The following is a 19,795-nucleotide window of genomic DNA, read 5'->3' on the forward strand; positions in this document are numbered from 1 at the left end:
TACTGTTGTTACTAAGGGTGACCACTCTCCTGGCTTCTAAGGCCATAGGCATGCTTCCACTGAGATATCGCTAGAATTGAGCATCACAGAAAAGTGAAATGTCAGTCTTACAGAATTTCTGTGTGAACACTGATGCTTCTTGCCATTCAACAGTGTCAGGATACATTTCTATAAGAGAAAGGAGATGGATTCAACAAAGCCAAATGCTTCACCAGATCTCCTTTAACACTCTAAGAGTATTTGTTTTAGAGAAATAAAGCTTTAAGAAAAATTAATATGATTTCCAAAAAGCATGGAAGACACGAGCTAAGTTAAGAAGTTGGGAAATCAGACAGGTGAGATGGAGAAGTTTGAGTAAGGACATAGCTTAGTTTCCTAGTCATGACAAAATCCTAAGATTTAGTGAATCGACACTTGATTCTGCACATACAGAAATGAGGCCACAGAGTAACAATGGTTTCTGGGCTGTTTCTTTGCTCTCCTGGTCTGACATCCCAAACTCTGTGGGCACTGAGTTCTTCTTTATGCTCTCTTCAATCCCCTCAACTACTCCTGCTTTATAGGCATGCACTAGGTAGGCTTTTTCTTCTTTTGGACCTTTGGCTTAGGTTTTTATTCTCTAAGTCAATACTTTTTGCCTACAAATAAAAATCACAAGAAAAAGTCATCTAAAAGAGACATTCTTGGTTAAGCATCCTAGATGGTAATCTCCAAGCTCTTAGGACATACTTTACTCTTGGTTTTGACAATCTTTTGCCTTCTTCTCCAATCATTATTTTTAAATTGAACTCAAGGCTTGGGATCTGTCTGGTATTTTTCCCTTCAAGGTTAGTGCTTTACCACATGAATCACAGCTCCTTTTCTAGATTTTTTTTTGGTAGTTAATAGGAGATAATTGAACCATGATCCTCAGATCTCACCCTTCCGAGTAGCTAGGATTACCCAATGAAGTTTTAGTCAAAGCCATCAGTGTCAATACATCCTAAGAACAGGGACATTCTCAACATCATCACAGCACAACCACTGAAGTCAGGGATTTTTTTAATTAATAAGTTTTTTTTGGTGAAAATACCATACAGAGGGGTTACAATTACATGAGCAAGGTAATGAGTACATTTCTTATCAAGCATTGTTGCCTCTTTACTTTGTTTTTCCTCTACCATCCCTGCCCTCCCATCTCCCCCACCTCCCCGCCAAAGTTGTAAAGTTTCGTTTTTTGATATAACATCTTATACATCTCATTGTTGCAATGGGTCCACCTGTATCCCTATTTAAACAATTTGTTTTTTCCCTTCCCCTCCACAAATTACACCAACATCAAATACAGTGAAAACAGGGGTTATACCATGGGGGAGGGGACATACAAAGCAACAAAGAAATCATCTTATAAATATGTTAGAAACAATTGCAAGAAAGAGAAACCATTTGAGTCCTTATCTTGGGGTTCATTTTGCCTAACATCAATTTATCTGACTGTTTCTGCTTGTCTCAGACATATACTAGTTATTGCAAATAAGGGAAACCATGGGACCTATGTTTCTTTGGGCCTGGCTTGCTTATTTCCCTTACTGTAATTTTTTCCAAGTCTTTCCATTTCCTAACAAATCAGTGGCACAGAAATTTTTAGGAAAAAGAACTTGCACATTCATCATAAACAACAGTTATGTTCTAGCCAGGTGCCAAAGGATCACACCTATAATCCTAGCTACTCAAAAGGCTGAGATCTGAGGTTAGAGATTTGAAGCTAGCCTGGGCAGAAAAGTCTGTGGGGCTCTTATCTCCAATTAACCACAAAAAGCTTAGAGTAGAGATGTGGCTCAAGTGATAGAATGCAAGCTTTCAGTGGAAAAGCTAAGGGATAATGCCCAGGCCCTGAGTTCAAGCCCTAGTACCAACACACATACACACACACAAACACGCACATACAAAGTTATGTAAGGCTCCTGCCACACTGCTTCATTAAACAATATAAGGTTCACACTTTGATTTCTCCCACTTTGTCTTGGAGACACTGGAGAGAAGCCGGGGACAGTTGAGCTTTGATCTCTGCAGGAAGATAGTAGCTGAAGACCTGTGTTCAGTTCAGGATTTATATGCCAGGACACAGACTCTGAGCTGCCTAGACCCTCCATGCACAGCATTCTATCTGATATGTGGGTTTTCCATTTTTTTCCAGACATAGCCCAAGACTGGTCAGACTTTGCTCTCTGGTGGGAACAGAAGAACTGCTGGCTCCTGAAAACCCACTGGACTCTGGACAAGTGTGGCGTGCAGGCAGACGCCAAGCTTCTCTTCACCCCTCAGCATAAGATGCTACGCCTCCACCTGCCCAATGGGAAGACCGTGAGGCTGCGCGTCAGCTTCTCTGCCGTGGTGTTCAAGGCTGTGGGTGACATCTGTAAAGCCCTGAGTGAGTACCCCGGAGGGCTCCAGAGCCCCTGAGACTGTCCCCAAGGAAGACAGGACAGTGACCTGTACTTTTTGCCTGCTTCAGTAGGAGGCACAACATCCAAGCCCAGTGAAGTGGAACAAAACCACATGAATCTTGATTGGCTGAAAGTTGAGGTGTGGCTCAGGTGGTAGAGCCAGCCTTGAGCAACAACAACAAAAAAAAAAAGCCAAAGGAGATTGAGAGGCCAGGAGTTCAAGCCCCAGTACTGGCACAAATAAAACCTTAATGGCACAGGACAGATTCATTCCTAACAAGCTGAAGACTATTTCAAAAGACATTTGCAAGTACAGCCATTAAAATTGATACTTTTCCCTCAATTCATTTCTCCATATATATTTTTATCATTCTTATTTAAGGAAAGGTGGAGGTTTTTGACTCCATCACCAAAGGACTGGTGAGTCTCTACTGTCTTGGAGATGGCCATGATTCTACATCTTAATTATCTCATTCCCATCCAATTCTAGCAAATAATCTGTTTCCTCAAGTCCCTGGTGCATTTAATTGAGACTGAAAGCCTAATTCTTTATGGGTTGGTATCCCATAAGATGGCAGTCAGCAGTCATTAAGACAACACGTTTGTTTGTGAGACATCATAAAAGGAGAAGATCTTGTGCCAAGACCATGATCTGATTTTAAACTTTTTTAGACCTGTCTATGTATCTTCTCTGGTACCAAAGGCCAAAGTCAACATTTCAGGACATTATCACTACATAACCTCTTCCTAACCTTTCATTCTCTCACTCAACCAGTATTTACTGAGCACCTCATATGTGGCAGGCAGTGTGGGGAATGGTGGAGAGGCTTAGCGGTAAACATCATTGAAGTCCCTGCTTTTGTGGAGCTCCCACGCTAGCAAGCATAGCTAAAGTAACTGATAAATGTGCATAAGAAAGGAATATAGCATAGAGCTGAGCACCATGTTTCAGACCTGTAGATTCACTGTTTGCAGCCAGCCCTACCAAAAGTTTACAAAACCACCTAAACCAATCTAACGCTGTGTGTGGTGGTAATACCTGTCCACCTATGCAGGAAGTGTAAATAGGATTACAATCCAACAAGCTGAAGCCTAAGAATGAGATCTTATGCAAAAAAAAAACAACCAACAGCTTAAAGGGCTGGAGATTGTTCAAGAGGTAGAGCACCTGACTGACAAGCACCAGGCCCTGTGTTCAAACTCTAGTACCACAAAAAAAAAAAGCCAGGACCGCTGGCTCACACCTATAGTCCTAGCTACTCAGGAGGCTGAGATCTGAGGATTGTGGTTCGAAGCCAGCCCAAGCAGGAAAGTACATGAGACTCTTATCTCCAATAAACCACCAGAAAACAGGAACTGGCACGGTAGCTCAAGAAGTAGAGCCTTGAGCTGAAATGCTCAGGGACAGCGCCCAGGCCCAAAGTTCATGACCGACCCCACTCCCATCCCCCCCAAAAAAGAAGAAGAAGATAGAATGTTGAAGGGAGGAGATAGAGAAAAGGTGAAAAGAATGACCAGAATTGAGAACAGGAAATAGGGTAGAAGCAGAACCCATTTCCTGACATCCTGGATCCTGACTTTTGACACAATGTGTGGTTTCACACCAGCTGCCCAAAAACTATTGAGTGAACCAATGGATGAAGCCTCCCACTGCAAACATCATGGGTGTAATTGTGTCCCAATGCACAGCAGGCCAATGACAATCACAAAGACACCTGCTTTCAGTGGCATTCTAATGAAGCTTTGGAAACAAAGCAAGCATTCAATGAAAGGATCTGTTCCACATCCACAGTGGACCAGAACTACATGAACAGCAGTAGACACAGGGCTCTTTGCCCGTTTACATACTCGCAGTTGTTTTAAGGGTTCCTGTTAGCATTTCTATCTGTCCGTCTGTCTATTTGTCGGTCCGTCTGTCTGTCTGCCTGCCTACCTGCCTACCTGCTTGTCTGTCTATCTGTTCCAGGATCTTGTTATGTAGTCCAGACAGCTGGTATACTCACTATATGTAGTCGAATCTGGTCTTAGACTCAAAATTCTCCTGCCTCCACCTTCCAAGTGCTGAGAGTGCAGGTGTGAGCCATGCTGCCAGCCACTCCTTGATATGTCTTTTCATGGATTTTATATCGGAGCGATTGAAGCTAAAGCCAAATCAGATTTATCGCTAAAGCCAAATCAGATTTATCAGAATAGAATTTCCCTGGGAGAACAAATTTCCCAAGCACAGATCTTGGGCCACAGGAGATAACAAGGGTTCTTTTCTTGTTGTTTTGTTATTTTATATTTAATTCTTGAACGCAGGGCTTTGCACTTGCTGGGCAGGCACTCTATCACTTAAGCCATACCTCCAGTCCTTTTTGCTATGTTGTTGGGTTTGTTTGTTTGTTTTTGGCGGGGTGAATTTCACTTTTACTCAGGCCAACCTAGACTTCCATCCCTCTTTTTTTTTTTTTTTTTAAATAAGTTTTTTTATTGTGAAAATACTGTACAGAGAGGTTACAATTACATGAGCAAGGTAATGAGTACATTTCTTTTCAAGCTTTGTTGGCTCCTCCTTTGTTTTTCCCCTACCATCCCTGCCTTCCCATCTCCACAACTACACCCTCCCGCATCCCCCCACCAAAGTTGTAAAATTCATTATTTCGACATAGCATCTTGTATATCTCATTGTCACAATGGGTCCACCTGTATCCCTATTTAAACAATTTGTTTTTTCCCTTCCCCTCCCCAAATTATACCAACCAAATACAATGAAAACAGAGGTTATACCGTGGGGGAGGGACATACAAAGCAACAACAACAACAAAAAATCACCTTATAAATATGTTAGAAACAATAGCAAAAAAGAAAAAAAAACATTTGTGTCCTTATCTTGAGGTTCATTTCGTCTAAAGACCTTGGAGTCAAAGCAGACACTCTGAAAACATTACAGGATGGAATAGGAGAAACCCTATGCCTCCTTGGTACAGGCCGAAATTTTCTTAATAGAGTCCCAGAAACACAACAAATCAAAGAAAGGCTGGACAAATGGAATTGCATGAAATTGCAGAGCTTCTGCATAGCAAAAGACAGAGCTAGCAAGATCAATAGAAAACCCATGAATTGGGAGAAGATCTTCTTCACTAAGCACACAAGGGACAAGGGTCTCAAATCTAAAATATACCTGGGACTCAAAAAATTAAATCCCCCAACAACAAATCCTCAAAGAAACAACTGCCCAATAAATGAGTGGACTAAAGACTTAAAGAGAAACTTCTCTGAAGAGGAAAGAAGAATGGTCAATAGACACATGAAGAAATGCTCAACCTTCCTAGCCATAAAAGAAATACAAATCAAAACAACATTGAGATACCACCTCACCCCAGTTAGAATGGCTATAATCAAGAACTCTAATAACAACAGATGCTGGAGGGGATGTGGCCAGAAGGGAACCCTACTGCATTGTTGGTGGGAGTGTAAACTTGTTCCATTCCTCTTTTTGCACAAAGCATGGATGATAGGCACTGTGGGTCCACCATGCCCAGTTTTTTAGGTTTTTGTTTCTTTTATTAGTTGATATGAGAGTCTTGCAGACTTTTTCCCCAGGCTGTCTTCAAACTATGACCCTCCTCTTCTCAGCCTCCCAGAGAGCTAGGATTACAGATATGAGCACCACACCTTTTTTTTTTTTTTTGTTAGTCGTGGGGTTGAACTCTGAGCCTGGGAGCTGTCCCTGCACTCTTCAGGTCAAGGCTAGAGTTCTACCACGTGAGCCACAGCACCACTTATGGTTTTCTGGTGGTTAGTTGGAGATAAGAGACTCACGGACTTTCCTGCCCCAGCCTGGCTTTGAACTGCAATCCTCAGATCTCAGCCTCCTGAATAGCTAGGATTATACACGTGAGCCACTGGCGCCCGGCTTGTGAATTTTTTTTATTTACTTATTTTTCCACCACACCTAACTTTATGTTTAATTCTTACACTGGAATTACTTTAGTCCTCAACAACCTTGGAATGGTTTGTTTTACGACCTAACAATCAGGTATCTGCTGATTAAAGGGAAAGGCAAACTGCATTGCTAGTCTGTCTCTGCCCTTAGCAGTGTGACCTGATTGGATGAGTGAAGTCAGTATGTGGACTTCTAGGAAAGCTGCCCAGGAGTTACAAAACAGCCACATTCCTTGGCTTTTACCTAGGATCAGAATCCCTCAGTACTGTTAATAGTTATCAGCAGACCTGATCAGAAATTCATACATTGCCTAAAGAGAAGATTAACATAGTTTGGTTTCTCTAGAAGCAGGCCCTGAGATAGGGAGTCAGGTACAAATGGTTTCTTTGGGAGACTGATGACAGGAAAAATGGGTGGAAAAGTGAGATCAGGAACAGCATAGTCTCTCGCCAGCCAAATCACACTGGAGAATCTACAGCATCTGGGGTTCTCACTCTTAGTGGGCAAAGGTGTTTAGATCCACAGAGGAGGATCTTATGCTCTTCCAAATTCCCTGACCAGGGAGCAGCTCAGGCAGTGGCTGGCAGTCAGAGCACGCTCTAGGGGCAGAGAAATGAATAGTGGAGGCCCTCAATGCCATAAGTCTGTGCAGAAGGGAGAGCGGGGCCATGAAGATGTCTGGCCTAAGAGTAAAAAAGCTGTTGGACCAGATGCTAGGGTCTCATGTTTATAATCTTTGCTAGTCAGGAGGCTGAGATCTGAAAGTCAAAGTTTGAAGCCAGCCCTGGCAGAAAAAACCATGAAACTCATATCTGATTAAACACACAGACACACACACACACACACACACACACACACACACACAAGCTGGAATGTGGAAATGTGGCTTAAGTGGTAGAGCACTAGCTAGCCTTGAGCAGAGAAAGTTAGGGACAGTGCCAAGACCCTGAGTTAAAATCCCAGTATTGGCAACAACAATAACAAAAATTGCTTAGGGATATGGAAGGTAAAGAATTGAAGGACCTATGATCCACAAAGCAAAACAGACAGCCTTTTGTGGTTGGCTAGATGGAAGTTTGGGGTTTGGAAGTGAGCCTACTGGGTTTTTTGTTGCTGTTTTTTGTTTTTGTTTTTGTTTTTTTTTAAGCAGCAAGAGAGGGAGAAAAGAGAGAGAAGAAAAGGAAAGGAGAAAGAAAGAAAGGAGAGAGAAGGAAAGGAAAGAAAAAATTGGTGTTATACAGATGATGCTAAAACAACAAAATGCTAAGTGGTTTAGGTGGGAGCAAGTACTTGAAGAAGCATTATTTATACTATCCCTTCCCTGGCAAGCCTTTGACCTTGAACTTTGACCTATGTCTCCATCCCCTGTGTGCCCCACCCTCCACAGGGATCTCTGCTCTCCTTATTTCTTCAAAAAAGAATGCAAACTGTTTCTTCCATTTACCTTTCAGGAACTTCTTGAGACAACAGGTCTCAGGAAAAGGACTCTGGGCCTCAGGAGGAATTTTCTTTTTTCTTCTTCTTTTTTATGGATTCATCTATTTAATCTAGGGAAATAACATCTTGTGAAATTTTCTTCTACTTTTTATTTTTCTTCTCTCTTTAGTTTTTGTTATTTTTGTTTGTTTGTTTTTTAGATATTAGACGCTCAGAGGAACTCTCCTTGTTAAAGCCTTCTGGGGACTATTTTAAGAAGAAAAAGAAAAAAGACAAAAATAACAAGGAACCTGTTATTGAAGATGTTCTAAACTTGGAGAGTTCTTCAACAAGTTCTGGTTCACCAGGTAATAGTTGTTGTTCTGATTTCTGAATGTAGCTTAAAACTCAAGCAGGAAAGTATGTGATACACTTTTATCCAAATAATCATCAAAAAGCCAGAAGTGGAGTTCTGGCTTAAGTGATAAAGCTCCAGCCTTGAGCAAAAGCTTAGCACCAAAGCTTTGAGGTAATTTCTCTCTCTATCTCCCTCCCTCTCCCTTCCTCTCTCTGTCCCTCTTTCTCTCTTTCTCTCTCTCTCTCTCTCTTTCTCTCTCACACACACACACACATTTTTTTAAGACTAGTGAGTTAAGCAAGAAATACCCAGTTCGGTTTACAAATCACAAAAGTTTACTTGAGACTTATATTCAACAGAAAGGCTCCACAACTCATGATTTTAATTGCATATCTTATGTTGCTGCTGAATGCAATATTTTAGCAAAATTGGCCATGAATTGGGGATAAAACAGTGGTATTTAGAAACCAGATGAGTTGAATCTTTTAAACATACTTGCTTCTCTCTTTCTCTCTTTGTGATTCTTTTTTTTTTCCTGATCCTAGGACTTTAACTCAGGGCCCTGAGCTTTTTTTTTTTTTCCAGAGCTGAGGACCAATCTTAAGGCCTTGCACTTGTCAAGTGCTCATCCACTGAACTAAATCCCCTAACCCCCTGAGCTTTTTTGCCCCAAGTCCAGCACTCTACTACTTAAGCAGCAAAGCTCCACTTCTGGCTTTTTGGACTTTTAATGGAGGTAAGAGTCTCACAGACTTTCCTGCCCAGGCTTGGCTTCAAATAGTGATCCTCAAATATCAGCCTCCTGAGTAGCAAAGATTATAGGCATAAGGCACCAGCTACCAGCTGTAATTCTGTCTTGATGTGACTCTTTCCTGAATTCAATTTTTCATTGGGCCTTTAAGAGGGGGTCAGCTAAAAAATTCTGGAGAGACATATCCCTTTCTTTTTTATATCAAAATAATTAAGGTTCTAGCTTGCTTGCAACACTGGTGGCTTTCTTCTTGCACAGTATATTCCAGTGTGAAGAATAAAAGAAGGCTTTGTACTTTAAACAAACAAGAGACAGATAATCTAGCTGCTGAAGTCTTAACATTGGCAGGTGCTGCTGTTTGCTTAAGGAGCCATCTGCAGCCTTGTACAGCTGCTTTGTGCCAGGTCCCCCGTGCTGTCCAGCCTTCTGCTGAAGTCAGAGAACTTGACATGGCTAGGAGGGAAATGGTCTTCAGTGTCTATCTGCATTGAGATTTAGAAGCTTCTAGATCTTTGCACTTCTAAGAGCTGCAGACACAGACAAGATCCCTACCTGTGTAGAACTAACTTCTCATCAGCCTGACACCTATGGTTAGTCTACATAGTACTTCTAAAGTCAAAATTCATTTTGGTGCAAGGAATGGACTCCCCCTCCCATAAAGAGTCCTACTCTATGCAAATGGAAGGATGGCTCAAGTGGAAGAGTGTCCGCCTTGAGTGAAAAAGCCAAGGAAGAGTGCAAAGCCCTAGTTCAAGCCCTGGTACCAGCACTAAAATTAGTTAACATATCCATACACTGAATATTAATTAATATGTATAGTATATAATTACGAATCTGAGTGTTCCTTTACTTGCAGTAAGTCCTGGCTTATACAGTAAGACCATGACTCCCACCTATGACCCCATCAATGGGACACCGGCATCATCCACCATGACATGGTTCAGTGATAGCCCCTTGACAGAGCAAAACTGCAACATCCTGGCCTTCAGCCAGCCTCCTCAGTCACCCGAAGCACTGGCTGACAGGTACCAGCCCCGGACTCTGATCGATAAAGCCAAGCTGAATGCAGGGTAAGGATGGGACTCCATTTTGCTTCTGTCTGACATAGAGAGTTGCCACAGAGATGGGGACTCTTTTAAGTTAATAGGCCTGGAGATTATGCTTAGTTAGCAAAAACCAGAGCTGACTTACAGCCAGGATGTATGCTATATCTTGGTCATTCTTGTTCCCAAAAAGAACCTGAATAGAGCCATGTGTGTGTGTGTGTGTGTGTGTGTGTGTATGTGCACGCACACGTGCGTGCGTGCGTGCCAATGCTGGGAGCTGCAGACACAGACAAGACCTCTACCTTTGTATAACTAACTTCTCATCATCCTGACTCGTATAGTTACTCTACATAGTTCTTTTTAAGTAATGGGGTTTGAACTCAAGGTGCTGTCTCTTAGCTTTTTCACTCAAGGTTAGCACTCTAACACCTGACCCATACCTCTACTTCCAACTTTTTGCTGGTTATTTGAACATAAAAGTCTCATGGACCTTCCTGCCCAGTCTGGCTTTGAACCATGATCCTTAGATCTCAGTCTTCTGAGTAGCTAGGATTACAGGCGTGAGCCACCAACACAGAGCTTCAAGCCACTTTTTGTCCTGTGGTATTATGCCACAGCCATCTCTTTATCATTTTGTTATTGGCTTTTAGTTTCTACCCTTCACCATTACCTGAATTCTAAAATTATAGCATTCAGTATAAGATCCACTAGCCACATGGGACTATTTAAACTTAAATTTGGAACTCACACCAGATGTTGTGGCACACACCTGTAAACCCAGCACATGGAAGACCAAAACAGGAGGCTTTCAAGTTTGAAGACATTCTAAACTATATAATGAGGCAAAAAAATACTTGACATAATAATAACATTCTATGGTTCCTTCTGTCCTTTGGCGGATTATTTTAATGTGTCAAGAAGAATACATAATATTCTTGTTGTCTAATGACCATTTAATGTATGATTTCATTTGCTTATTATCAAACTCACAGCCTTGCATGTATGAAGTGAGCATTCTCCCACTGATCTGTATCCCTGACCTGAGAATGTTCTATTTATTATTATTCTATTTTATCTTAACCTGATATAATTGTATATTCTACATATTCTATACCCTCTTCTATTTCACCTTAAAAACTACCAAACAAGATGAAAATGTAAGATATCATTGTGTGCTTATTAGTTTTTTTTGTTGTTGTTGTTGTTGTTGGATCCGGTCATGGGGCCTGAACTCTGGGCCTGAGCGCTGTCCCTCAGCTCTTCAGCTCAAGGCTAACACTCTACCACTTGAGCCACAGCGCCACTTCCGGCTTTTTTCTTTTTGCTTATGTGGTGCTGAGGAATCGAACCCAGGGCCTTGGGCATGCAAGGCAAGTGCTCTACCACTGAGCCACCTTCCCAGCCCTGCTTACTAGTTTTGATATCATTTAGTCTGCCTTTGATCGAGGATGGCTGGATAGATAGACAGATAGAGATGGATGGATGGATGGATGGATGGATGGATGGATGGATACATGGATACATATATACATATATAATGCTATCTATAACATAACTTAATGGGCTTGTATAAGAACTGATGAGCCAGGCACCGGTGGCTTATGCTTGTAATCCTAACTATTCAGGAGGCTATCTGAGGATCACGGTTCAAAGCCAGTTCAGGCAGGAAAGTCCATGAGACTCTTATCTCTAATTAACCACCAGAAAACAGGAATTGGCACTGTGGCTCAAGTGGTAGAGTGCTTGCCTTGAGCTGAAGAGCTCAGGGATAGCGTCCAGCCCAGGCCTAGAGTTCAAGCCCTACAACCAACCAACCAACAACAACAAAAAAAAAAACTGCTGGACTGGCTTTGAAACCCCACTGTGTCATTCTCTAGTTGGCTGGATTCCTCACGCTCCCTTATGGAACAAGGCATCCAGGAAGATGAGCGATTGCTGCTACGATTTAAATACTACACTTTCTTCGACTTGAATCCTAAAGTAAGAAACTTTTTCTTCTGGTTTTGCTTTATTTCCCCTTTTATCTCTTTCTTAAGGTGGATGCCACGAGCTGTATGTAAAACTGAGTCATTTGCTTATCAAAATTAATGATAACTTGAGTGATCTTTTGGTCTGTACCCATTAGACTAATCTGTGTGCATTGGCCTCTGAGCTTCTACCTTTCTCTTCCAAGCACCCAAGCTAAGCTGTCCCTGAGTTATCAGGAATCTCTCTGGGTCTTTGTGCTCAGTCCAGACACATGTCCTGGCATGTGTCCTGTTGTAAACAGAGTGAAGGGTCCTCTGAACAACTGCAGAACAACCTCATTGCATTGTCCCTGTGCTGACTGTGTGTGTTGATCTTCTCCATTTACTGCAGGCCACTTGTCCGTGAATCTTGCCTTGCCAACCTTTAGTCCAGATTCTTTTCTTGTCCACAGCAGTATTTCTTACTTGATTGTAATTAGTATTATATGATTATATTATAGTAGTATATATTATTATATTAATTATTATAATGACTGATAAACCAAGAATTAAATCAGGTACTGGGACCCAAACTGTAAGACACTAATGTTTTCAAAATTAACATACTGAAATACATAAGAGCGCAGAATGAAACAGTTACACTGAAGTTTAGTAACAAAAGCCTTTTTCAAAGTGGGTAGGGTAATATGTGTTCCTTAAAGAATGGAATCAAGTAAGATTTAGTGGCTGTTCTCATACTTTGATTCTAAGTCAATGAACATTACAGTGTCCTCTATGAAAGGCAACATAGCATTATCTATCAGAACTATGTTTCCAGGAGTTGGGATTTAGAACAGTGGAAGAATACTTGCCTAGCAAGTACAAAGCCCTGAGTTTGGTCCTCAGCACCATAAAAGTATATATGTATACAAGGATAGTTATTGTTACATTATTTGTTGCAGGAAAAGATGGGAAACTGCTTAATGTCTATCAGAAGAGACCTGTCATATCCATACTACATTATTATTAAAAGCAATCCATCTATATGAATGCTCTTCCCTCCCTCTCTTCTTACCTCTTTCTTTCCCTCTCCTCTTTCCTCCTCTCTCCTCCTCTCCTCTCTTCTTCCTGTTTCCTTTCCTCCCTCCCTCTCCATCCTCCTCCTTCTCCTTCTCATTCTTCTTCCTTTCTCTCTCTCTATGTGTCTCAAAGACTCAAGAAGATAGTTTCATGAACATCATGCATGAGGTGTTTTTAGCTGTCTAATCTCGATTGACCTATAATTTATATACTACTGTAAGTATAAAAAGTGTCATTTAATACATGTTTATACACTAGAACAACAACCTTTCCAAAATAGATCCTTCAAATATTTTTGGCCAGTCACCCAACCAGTGTGCCCACCCAAGCCCAGCCATCTGCCTTCTGTCTGAAAGTTTGCCTTGTCTAGAAATTTCCTGCAGATGATCCATACAGGCTGTCATCTCCTGTGTCTGGATTCTTCACTAGGCATGCGTCTGAGGCTCTGTGTGCTTGTCTGTATCAGCGGTGTCCACCCTCTTCTTGTCAAGTAGGACCCCGTTGTATAGCAGGGCCACATTTCATTATTCATCTGCCAGCTTAGTGAGGGACATTGGATTGTTAACAGTTTGGGGCCACCAGGAATAGTGATGCTATACCTGTACTGATATTTGTTTTTGTTTCATTTTGGAAAAAGCTGAGCCAGCCAAAGGTGTTGACTTTGCACCAGCAAAGTCAAAAACAAAAAACAATTTTTAAAAAACCGAAGACTTTTTTAAGAGTCATGATTCCCACCTCCTGAATTCCACCCACTCATTTCTGCACAAGTCTTTCTTACCCCACAGCATTGACAACACTGAGAAGGGTCAACTTGCCCCTTTGAAGAAGCTCCAGAAAATACTAAATGCAGTGGGACACTGTGGCGATGGAAAGATAAAATGTCCACCCAGTTTTCTAAATGAAAATATAGTGCACCTGATTCATAGAAAATGGCCTGGGGCTGGGAAGGTGGCTCAGTGGTAGAGTGCTTGCCTTGCATGCCTGAGGCCCTGGGTTCGATTCCTCAGCACCACATTAACAAAAAGAAAAAAGCCGGAAGTGGCGCTGTGGCTCAAGTGGTAGAGCGCTAGCCTTGAACTGAAGAGCTGAGGGACAGTGCCCAGGCCCAGAGTTCAGGCCCCACAACCAGACCCCCCAAAAAAAGAAAATGGCCTGGAGAGTTCTAGAGTCTTTGTGCTATAAATGTACCCACTACATACATGCACACACACATATGTGCACACACACACATGCATACACTCATACTCAACACTGTCTCTTTCTCTAGTACGACGCTGTCCGGATAAACCAGCTCTATGAACAGGCCAGGTGGGCAGTTCTCCTGGAAGAAATTGACTGCACAGAGGAGGAAATGATGATCTTTGCGGCACTACAGGTACGGGGACTCTATGACAAACCAAGTGCTGATGAAAGTTTTGTATTCTTTATGCTGTTTGCATCTTTGCTGAAATTAATGAACTCAAAGAGAATACATTTACATTGAAAATACTAATCTGCACAGGTGCAAATCCTAGGTAAGGTATCTGTTGTGTAATTCCGTGTGTGTGTGTGTGTGTGTGTGTGTGTGCTTGCGCGCGCACGTGCGCTCTGAGGCTTGAACTCTCATGGCCTATGTGCTATCCCTGAGCTTTTTAGCTCAAAGCTAGCACTGTACCACGTGAGCTACGATTCCACTTCCACTGTTTTCGGTGGTTAATTGGAGATAAGAATGTCAGACTTAGAAGGATTGAGATTGGGGGGGAGGGGGGAGGCTGGGAAGGGATGTGAAGGGTAAACAAAAGGAGGAGGCTGCAATGCTTGGAAAGAAATGTATGCATTATCCTGCCCATGTAATTGTAACCCCTCTGTACAGTATGTTCACAAATTAAATTAAATTAAAAAAAAAAGAATGTCAGACTTTTCTAGGCTAACTTTGAACCACAATTCTCAGATCCCAGCCTCCAGAGGAGCTAGGATTACAAGCTTGAGCCAACAGTGCCCAGTCAGTGATGAGGACAAACCAAGTGTGAACATGACTAAGTGAAGACTTTGTGGACCAAGTGGTCAGGTAGAAATGTCATTGACCTGCCACAGGCAAGGGTCTGCTTTTCAGGAGATGTTGGGGATGCCAGGAGAACTCTCTCCAAAGAAAAGCAAATGGCTTGTGGACCTATTTGTTGTGATAACGTTTCTTAAACATCTCTAATTGTAGTACCACATCAGCAAGCTGTCATTGTCCGCTGACATCCAGGATTGTGCACACGAGTCCGAGGTCGATGAAGTCGAAGCAGCACTGTCTAATTTGGAAGTGACTCTTGAAGGTGGAAAAGCAGACACCACTTTGGTATGAACTCTCCTGTTCACTCAGAATGGTGGCTTTGTTCTGTTGGACAAACATAGATGAGCTTTGTAAAATTAGATAAAAAGGCTATAAGCCAGGCAGCAGTGGCTCATGCCTATCCTAGCTACTCAGGAGGCTGAGATCTGAGGATCGTGATTCAAAGCCAGCCCAGGCAGGAAAGTCTGTAAGATTCTTAGCTCCAATAAACTACTCCAAAAAAAGCCAGATTTGGTGCTGTGACTCAAGTGGTAGAGCACTAGCCTTGAGCACATAGAGGTTCAGGGACAGTACCCAGGTCTTAAGTTCAAACCCCAGGACTAGTCAGGGAGAAAGAGAGAAAGAGAAGAAAGAAAGAAAGAAAGAAAGAAAGAAAGAAAGAAAGAAAGAAAGAAAGAAAGAAAGAAAGAAAGAAAGAAAGAAAGAAAGGGAGGGAGGGAAAGAGGGAGGGAGGGAGAGAAAGAAGAAAGAAAGAGGGAAAGAAAGAAAGAAAGAAAGAAAGAAAGAAAGAAAGAAAGAAAGAAAGAAAGAAAGAAAGAAAGGAAGGAAGGAAGAAAGGAAGGAAGGAAGGAAAGAAAGGGAGGGAGGGAAAGAGGGAGGGAGGGAGAGAAAGAAGAAAGAAAGAGGGAAAGAAGGAATGAGAGAAAGAAAGAGGGGGAGAGAGAAAGAAAGAAATTAGGAGGGAAGGGGCTATTTCATCTGATTTGTAAAAGAGAAAACATGATCTTCAAGTGACAAGCTTAAACTTAGCAAGAACTAATTTTTTCTCAGATTATCTCAGCAAGGGACCATAGGATATTTTCATCACAACTAATAACAGTACTTTGAGGAGGTTTGCTTGCTTGTTTGTCTCTTTGGGGCAGTACTGATATTTGAACTCAGGGCCTCACACTTGCTAGAATAGCTCTCTCCCTCTTGAGTCCTAGCCCTAACCCTAACAATACTTTTTGTATTTTATTTCTTCCTGGGGACAAATTGGAATGGTACTATGAGAAAGACTGCTATGATCTCCACTTCACTAGCATAGAACTTGGAACTGATTCCTTACATCCAGAAAGAACTCTCTTGTCTATGGCATGGAGCTGCTGTAAGAACAAAGAAAATCTATTTACCGGGTCATAGATTTCCACTGGGCAAAGTTATGGAAGTGGGGACCTTTTTCTAGGGTCTTGTGGTTCAGCATTCCTGAACCTTTCTGACTTCAGGAAATAGATAAACAAAAACCCTCCAGTAGAAGATAAAGAAAAATAACTGGTTCATCAAGCCAAGTGTAGTAATGTGTGCTACTCAGGAGGAAGCAGCAGGTGGATGGAAAGTTTGAGGACCAGCCCACCAATATGAAAATTTTAAAAAAATTTAATAGAAAACTTGGGGGGGCAATAGGGGCAATGTTGTGACTCAAGTGGTAGAGTACTTGCTTAAAATGTACAAGATCCTAGCCCAAATGCCACCAAAAAAAAAAAAGCTGATCACCCTTTCTCCTTATCCATAAAATATGGCTGAACAGCAGCATGAGAAATTGGAATTCCCCTCCTGTTTGATTCATTCATTGAGTGACACTCTGATGGTTCATCCATGATAGGCATAATTATTCGTCTAGTCACATTTAAGGTGGGCCCATTGTAACTGGGTCCAACAGTGCTGACAGATAAAAACAAGTCACTACATTCTTCTGTGTTCACTGTAGGTTCTCTTATCATTAAATGCCTTAAAATAGGAAATTGGTTTCATATAAGAACAAATATTTGATTCAAGCTAAATGCCAAGAGCCTATGGAGACACAGCACACAGTGCTCTATCTCAGTGGTCAGAGACATGGGCCCCAGGAAATTGCAGCTACTCTGACCATTAAGTAAATAGAACAAGAAATGGATCCTTCCTATTATACATGGGAAATCCTGTCTTCTTCCTTCAATACTTTTTAATGTGCCACTAAACAATAGACTTCTCAGTTTGAACACAAGCACCAGCCCATTCTCCTTTCCCAGAATGAACTTTGAACAGGCAAGCTCCTGTAGGGTTTAATCAGTGACCTAGATATGGCTGGTTACATTTTTCTTAAAGAAGAATTCTGTTTTTGCATGAAAGTCATCATTTTAAATTCAGACTTTCTGCTTGAATGGTAGAACAGAGGATGTTGGTGGGTTTTTTGTTTTTGTTTTTGTTCTTTTCTTTGGTGTTCATTCTGGGGCTTTAACTCAGAGCCTGGGCACTGCCTCTGAGCTTCTTTTGTTCAAAGCCAATGCTCTACCGCTTGCCACAGCTCCACTTCTGGCTTCTTATGTGATTAATTGGAGATAAGAGTTTCAATGACTCACTGTCTTTGAACCCTGATCCTCAAATCTTACCCTCCCCAGTAGCTAGGATTATAGGCATGTACCTGTATGACACATACAGAAAAATGGAAAACAGGTAAATATACTAATCAGTATTAAATTATCACCTAAGTTACATTCCAAAATTAAGAAACAGAACTTTATACCCCAGAACTCCTGTGTTCCCCGTTCCATCCCAGCCCTCTCCTCCCACAAAAGGAACTAGTAGAAATGTGACCTCTATGACTAAGGAACTGATATTCTCATTTTATTTCATTTGAATTTACTACAATTGCAAAACTAATCTGGGAGGTGGAGACTTATACCTGTAATGCTACCTACTCAAGAGTATGAGATCTAAGGGTCACAGTTCAAAGCCAGCACAGGTAGGAAACTCCCTAAGACTTCTATCTCCAATTAACCACCAAAAAGCTGGAAATTGAACTGTGGGTTGATTGGTAGAGCACTAGCTTTGACTGAAAAAGCTAAGGAACAATATCCAGGCCCCAAGTTCAAACTCCTCACCACCACCATGACCACCACCACCACCACCCCAAAAAAGAAAAAAAACAAGTGCAAAACTACATCCAGTAAGTGGCTACCCTATTGGGTGGTACCAGCATAATATATATGCCCTGTCTATGAAATTTCTGCTTACTAAATGCTATTTTTTTTCTTAGGAGGACATTACTGATATCCCTAAACTTGCAGATAATCTGAAATTATTTAGGTAAGTAATCTTGAAGGAGAAAAGTAGTTCCTCAGAGGAAGAGACCAGTATTGGCTATGATTGCATATTCATTAGGCAAGTTCATGGTTCAATGGAAACACCATGGGCTTCAGCATAAGATAGGCAATGTGAATCCTTGCTTCAACACATACACACACACACACTAGCTAGATGACCTGGCACAAGTGCCAGCCTTGAGTGAAAAAAAGCTAAGGGTTAACACCCAGGCCCTGAGTTCAAGCCATAGTAACAACACACACACACACACAAAGTGTGTCCATTTCAAGTGTGAGAATTCCTGGTCTAGGCCAATTGTTACTGGCACGGGGAGCCAGCTTGGTGTCCAGGTCCTAACACGTACCTGCTGGCTTTGAATGTCTGGGTCTCAGCCATCTCTTAACAAATTCCCTTTCTGTTCTGATGAGTGCCAGAGACTCTGAACTCTCCTTCTAGAAAATAAAGTCCAGCTCTTCAGCAAGGCATTCAGAGACCCACGCTAACCCTATACCCTATCTTTTTTGCTTTTCCTGTTGCTCTTGTACTCTCCTCATGGAAATATTGCAGCTGCACAAACTCCCCCTCCCCCATCTCCATGACTGTACAGGGCGCAGCTCCAGGAAGGTCTTTAAGAAATGTTTAACTCGGCTCCTCTGAATAAGGTGCCCAGCTCTGACACACCCTGCACCCAGCAGGGGCAATCACCACTTCTGAAATGACTATTTCTTGTTCTTCCAAGAAATTCATAACTCATCCTCCATTCTCAGCTAAAATACTGCCCCTTCAGAGAACTCCCTTCTTACCGGCGTTGCCATGTTCCATTGAATTCTATTATTTTGTGTGCTTCTCTCTTTAAATTGTGAGATCCGTAAGGATAGAAGACAGTCTGGTTGTTCAGTAAATCATTTCCCAGCCAGACAACATCTTTACTTCCCCCAAGCCACCTGCCCAACCTCTGGAGCTCAGAATAGACCAGTCATTTATTGGTTAATAATTATTTGCTTTATGGATGAATTAGAAATAGTCTGGAAGACAGGCTTCCAGCCAGGAAGGACACAGAAGGAATCTGAGATTTGGGGATACTCTTAAAGACATCTTATAGGAGAATTTCATTCCTGATGTTAGAGAGAAAGATTTATATACCCAGGACTAAACAAAGACCTTGTTATCTATATCTTTTGATTATAGTTTCAAGATTTCAGACATTTTCCAAAGAATTATATTAATTACAATTCTGAACATGATAGATACTATTTTAGTACAGAAGCTTTCTGATTCTTGGGAACATGAACTCCATCCAATGTTCTTCAAATTTACTTTATAATTTAGTATAATATTCTCCTATAATGCATTGGAGGTTGTTTTGTTTTTGTTTTATTTGGGGGGGGGGTCCAATCATGGGCCTGAACTCTGGGCCTGGGCTCTGTCCCTCAGCTCTTCAGCTCAAGGCTAGCGCTCTACCACTTGAGCCACAGTGCCACTTCC

General features: G+C 41.7%; 1 protein-coding gene across 1 annotated transcript in view; it reads left to right on the top strand.

Moving 5' to 3' along the window:
- Nucleotides 1-19,795, top strand: part of Fermt1 (fermitin family member 1) — a 41,444-nt gene that overhangs the window by 5,656 nt on the left and 15,993 nt on the right. The window contains exons 3-9 of the mRNA XM_013011045.1: nt 2,177-2,410; nt 7,992-8,138; nt 9,736-9,949; nt 11,803-11,905; nt 14,219-14,326; nt 15,143-15,274; nt 18,264-18,313. Coding sequence (XP_012866499.1) covers nt 2,177-2,410; nt 7,992-8,138; nt 9,736-9,949; nt 11,803-11,905; nt 14,219-14,326; nt 15,143-15,274; nt 18,264-18,313 — 988 coding nt within the window. The remainder of the gene's footprint in view (nt 1-2,176; nt 2,411-7,991; nt 8,139-9,735; nt 9,950-11,802; nt 11,906-14,218; nt 14,327-15,142; nt 15,275-18,263; nt 18,314-19,795) is intronic.

This window comes from Dipodomys ordii, unplaced genomic scaffold (genome assembly GCF_000151885.1).
Source record: "Dipodomys ordii isolate 6190 unplaced genomic scaffold, Dord_2.0 Scaffold13, whole genome shotgun sequence".
In the NCBI taxonomy this organism is placed as follows: Eukaryota; Metazoa; Chordata; class Mammalia; order Rodentia; family Heteromyidae; genus Dipodomys; species Dipodomys ordii.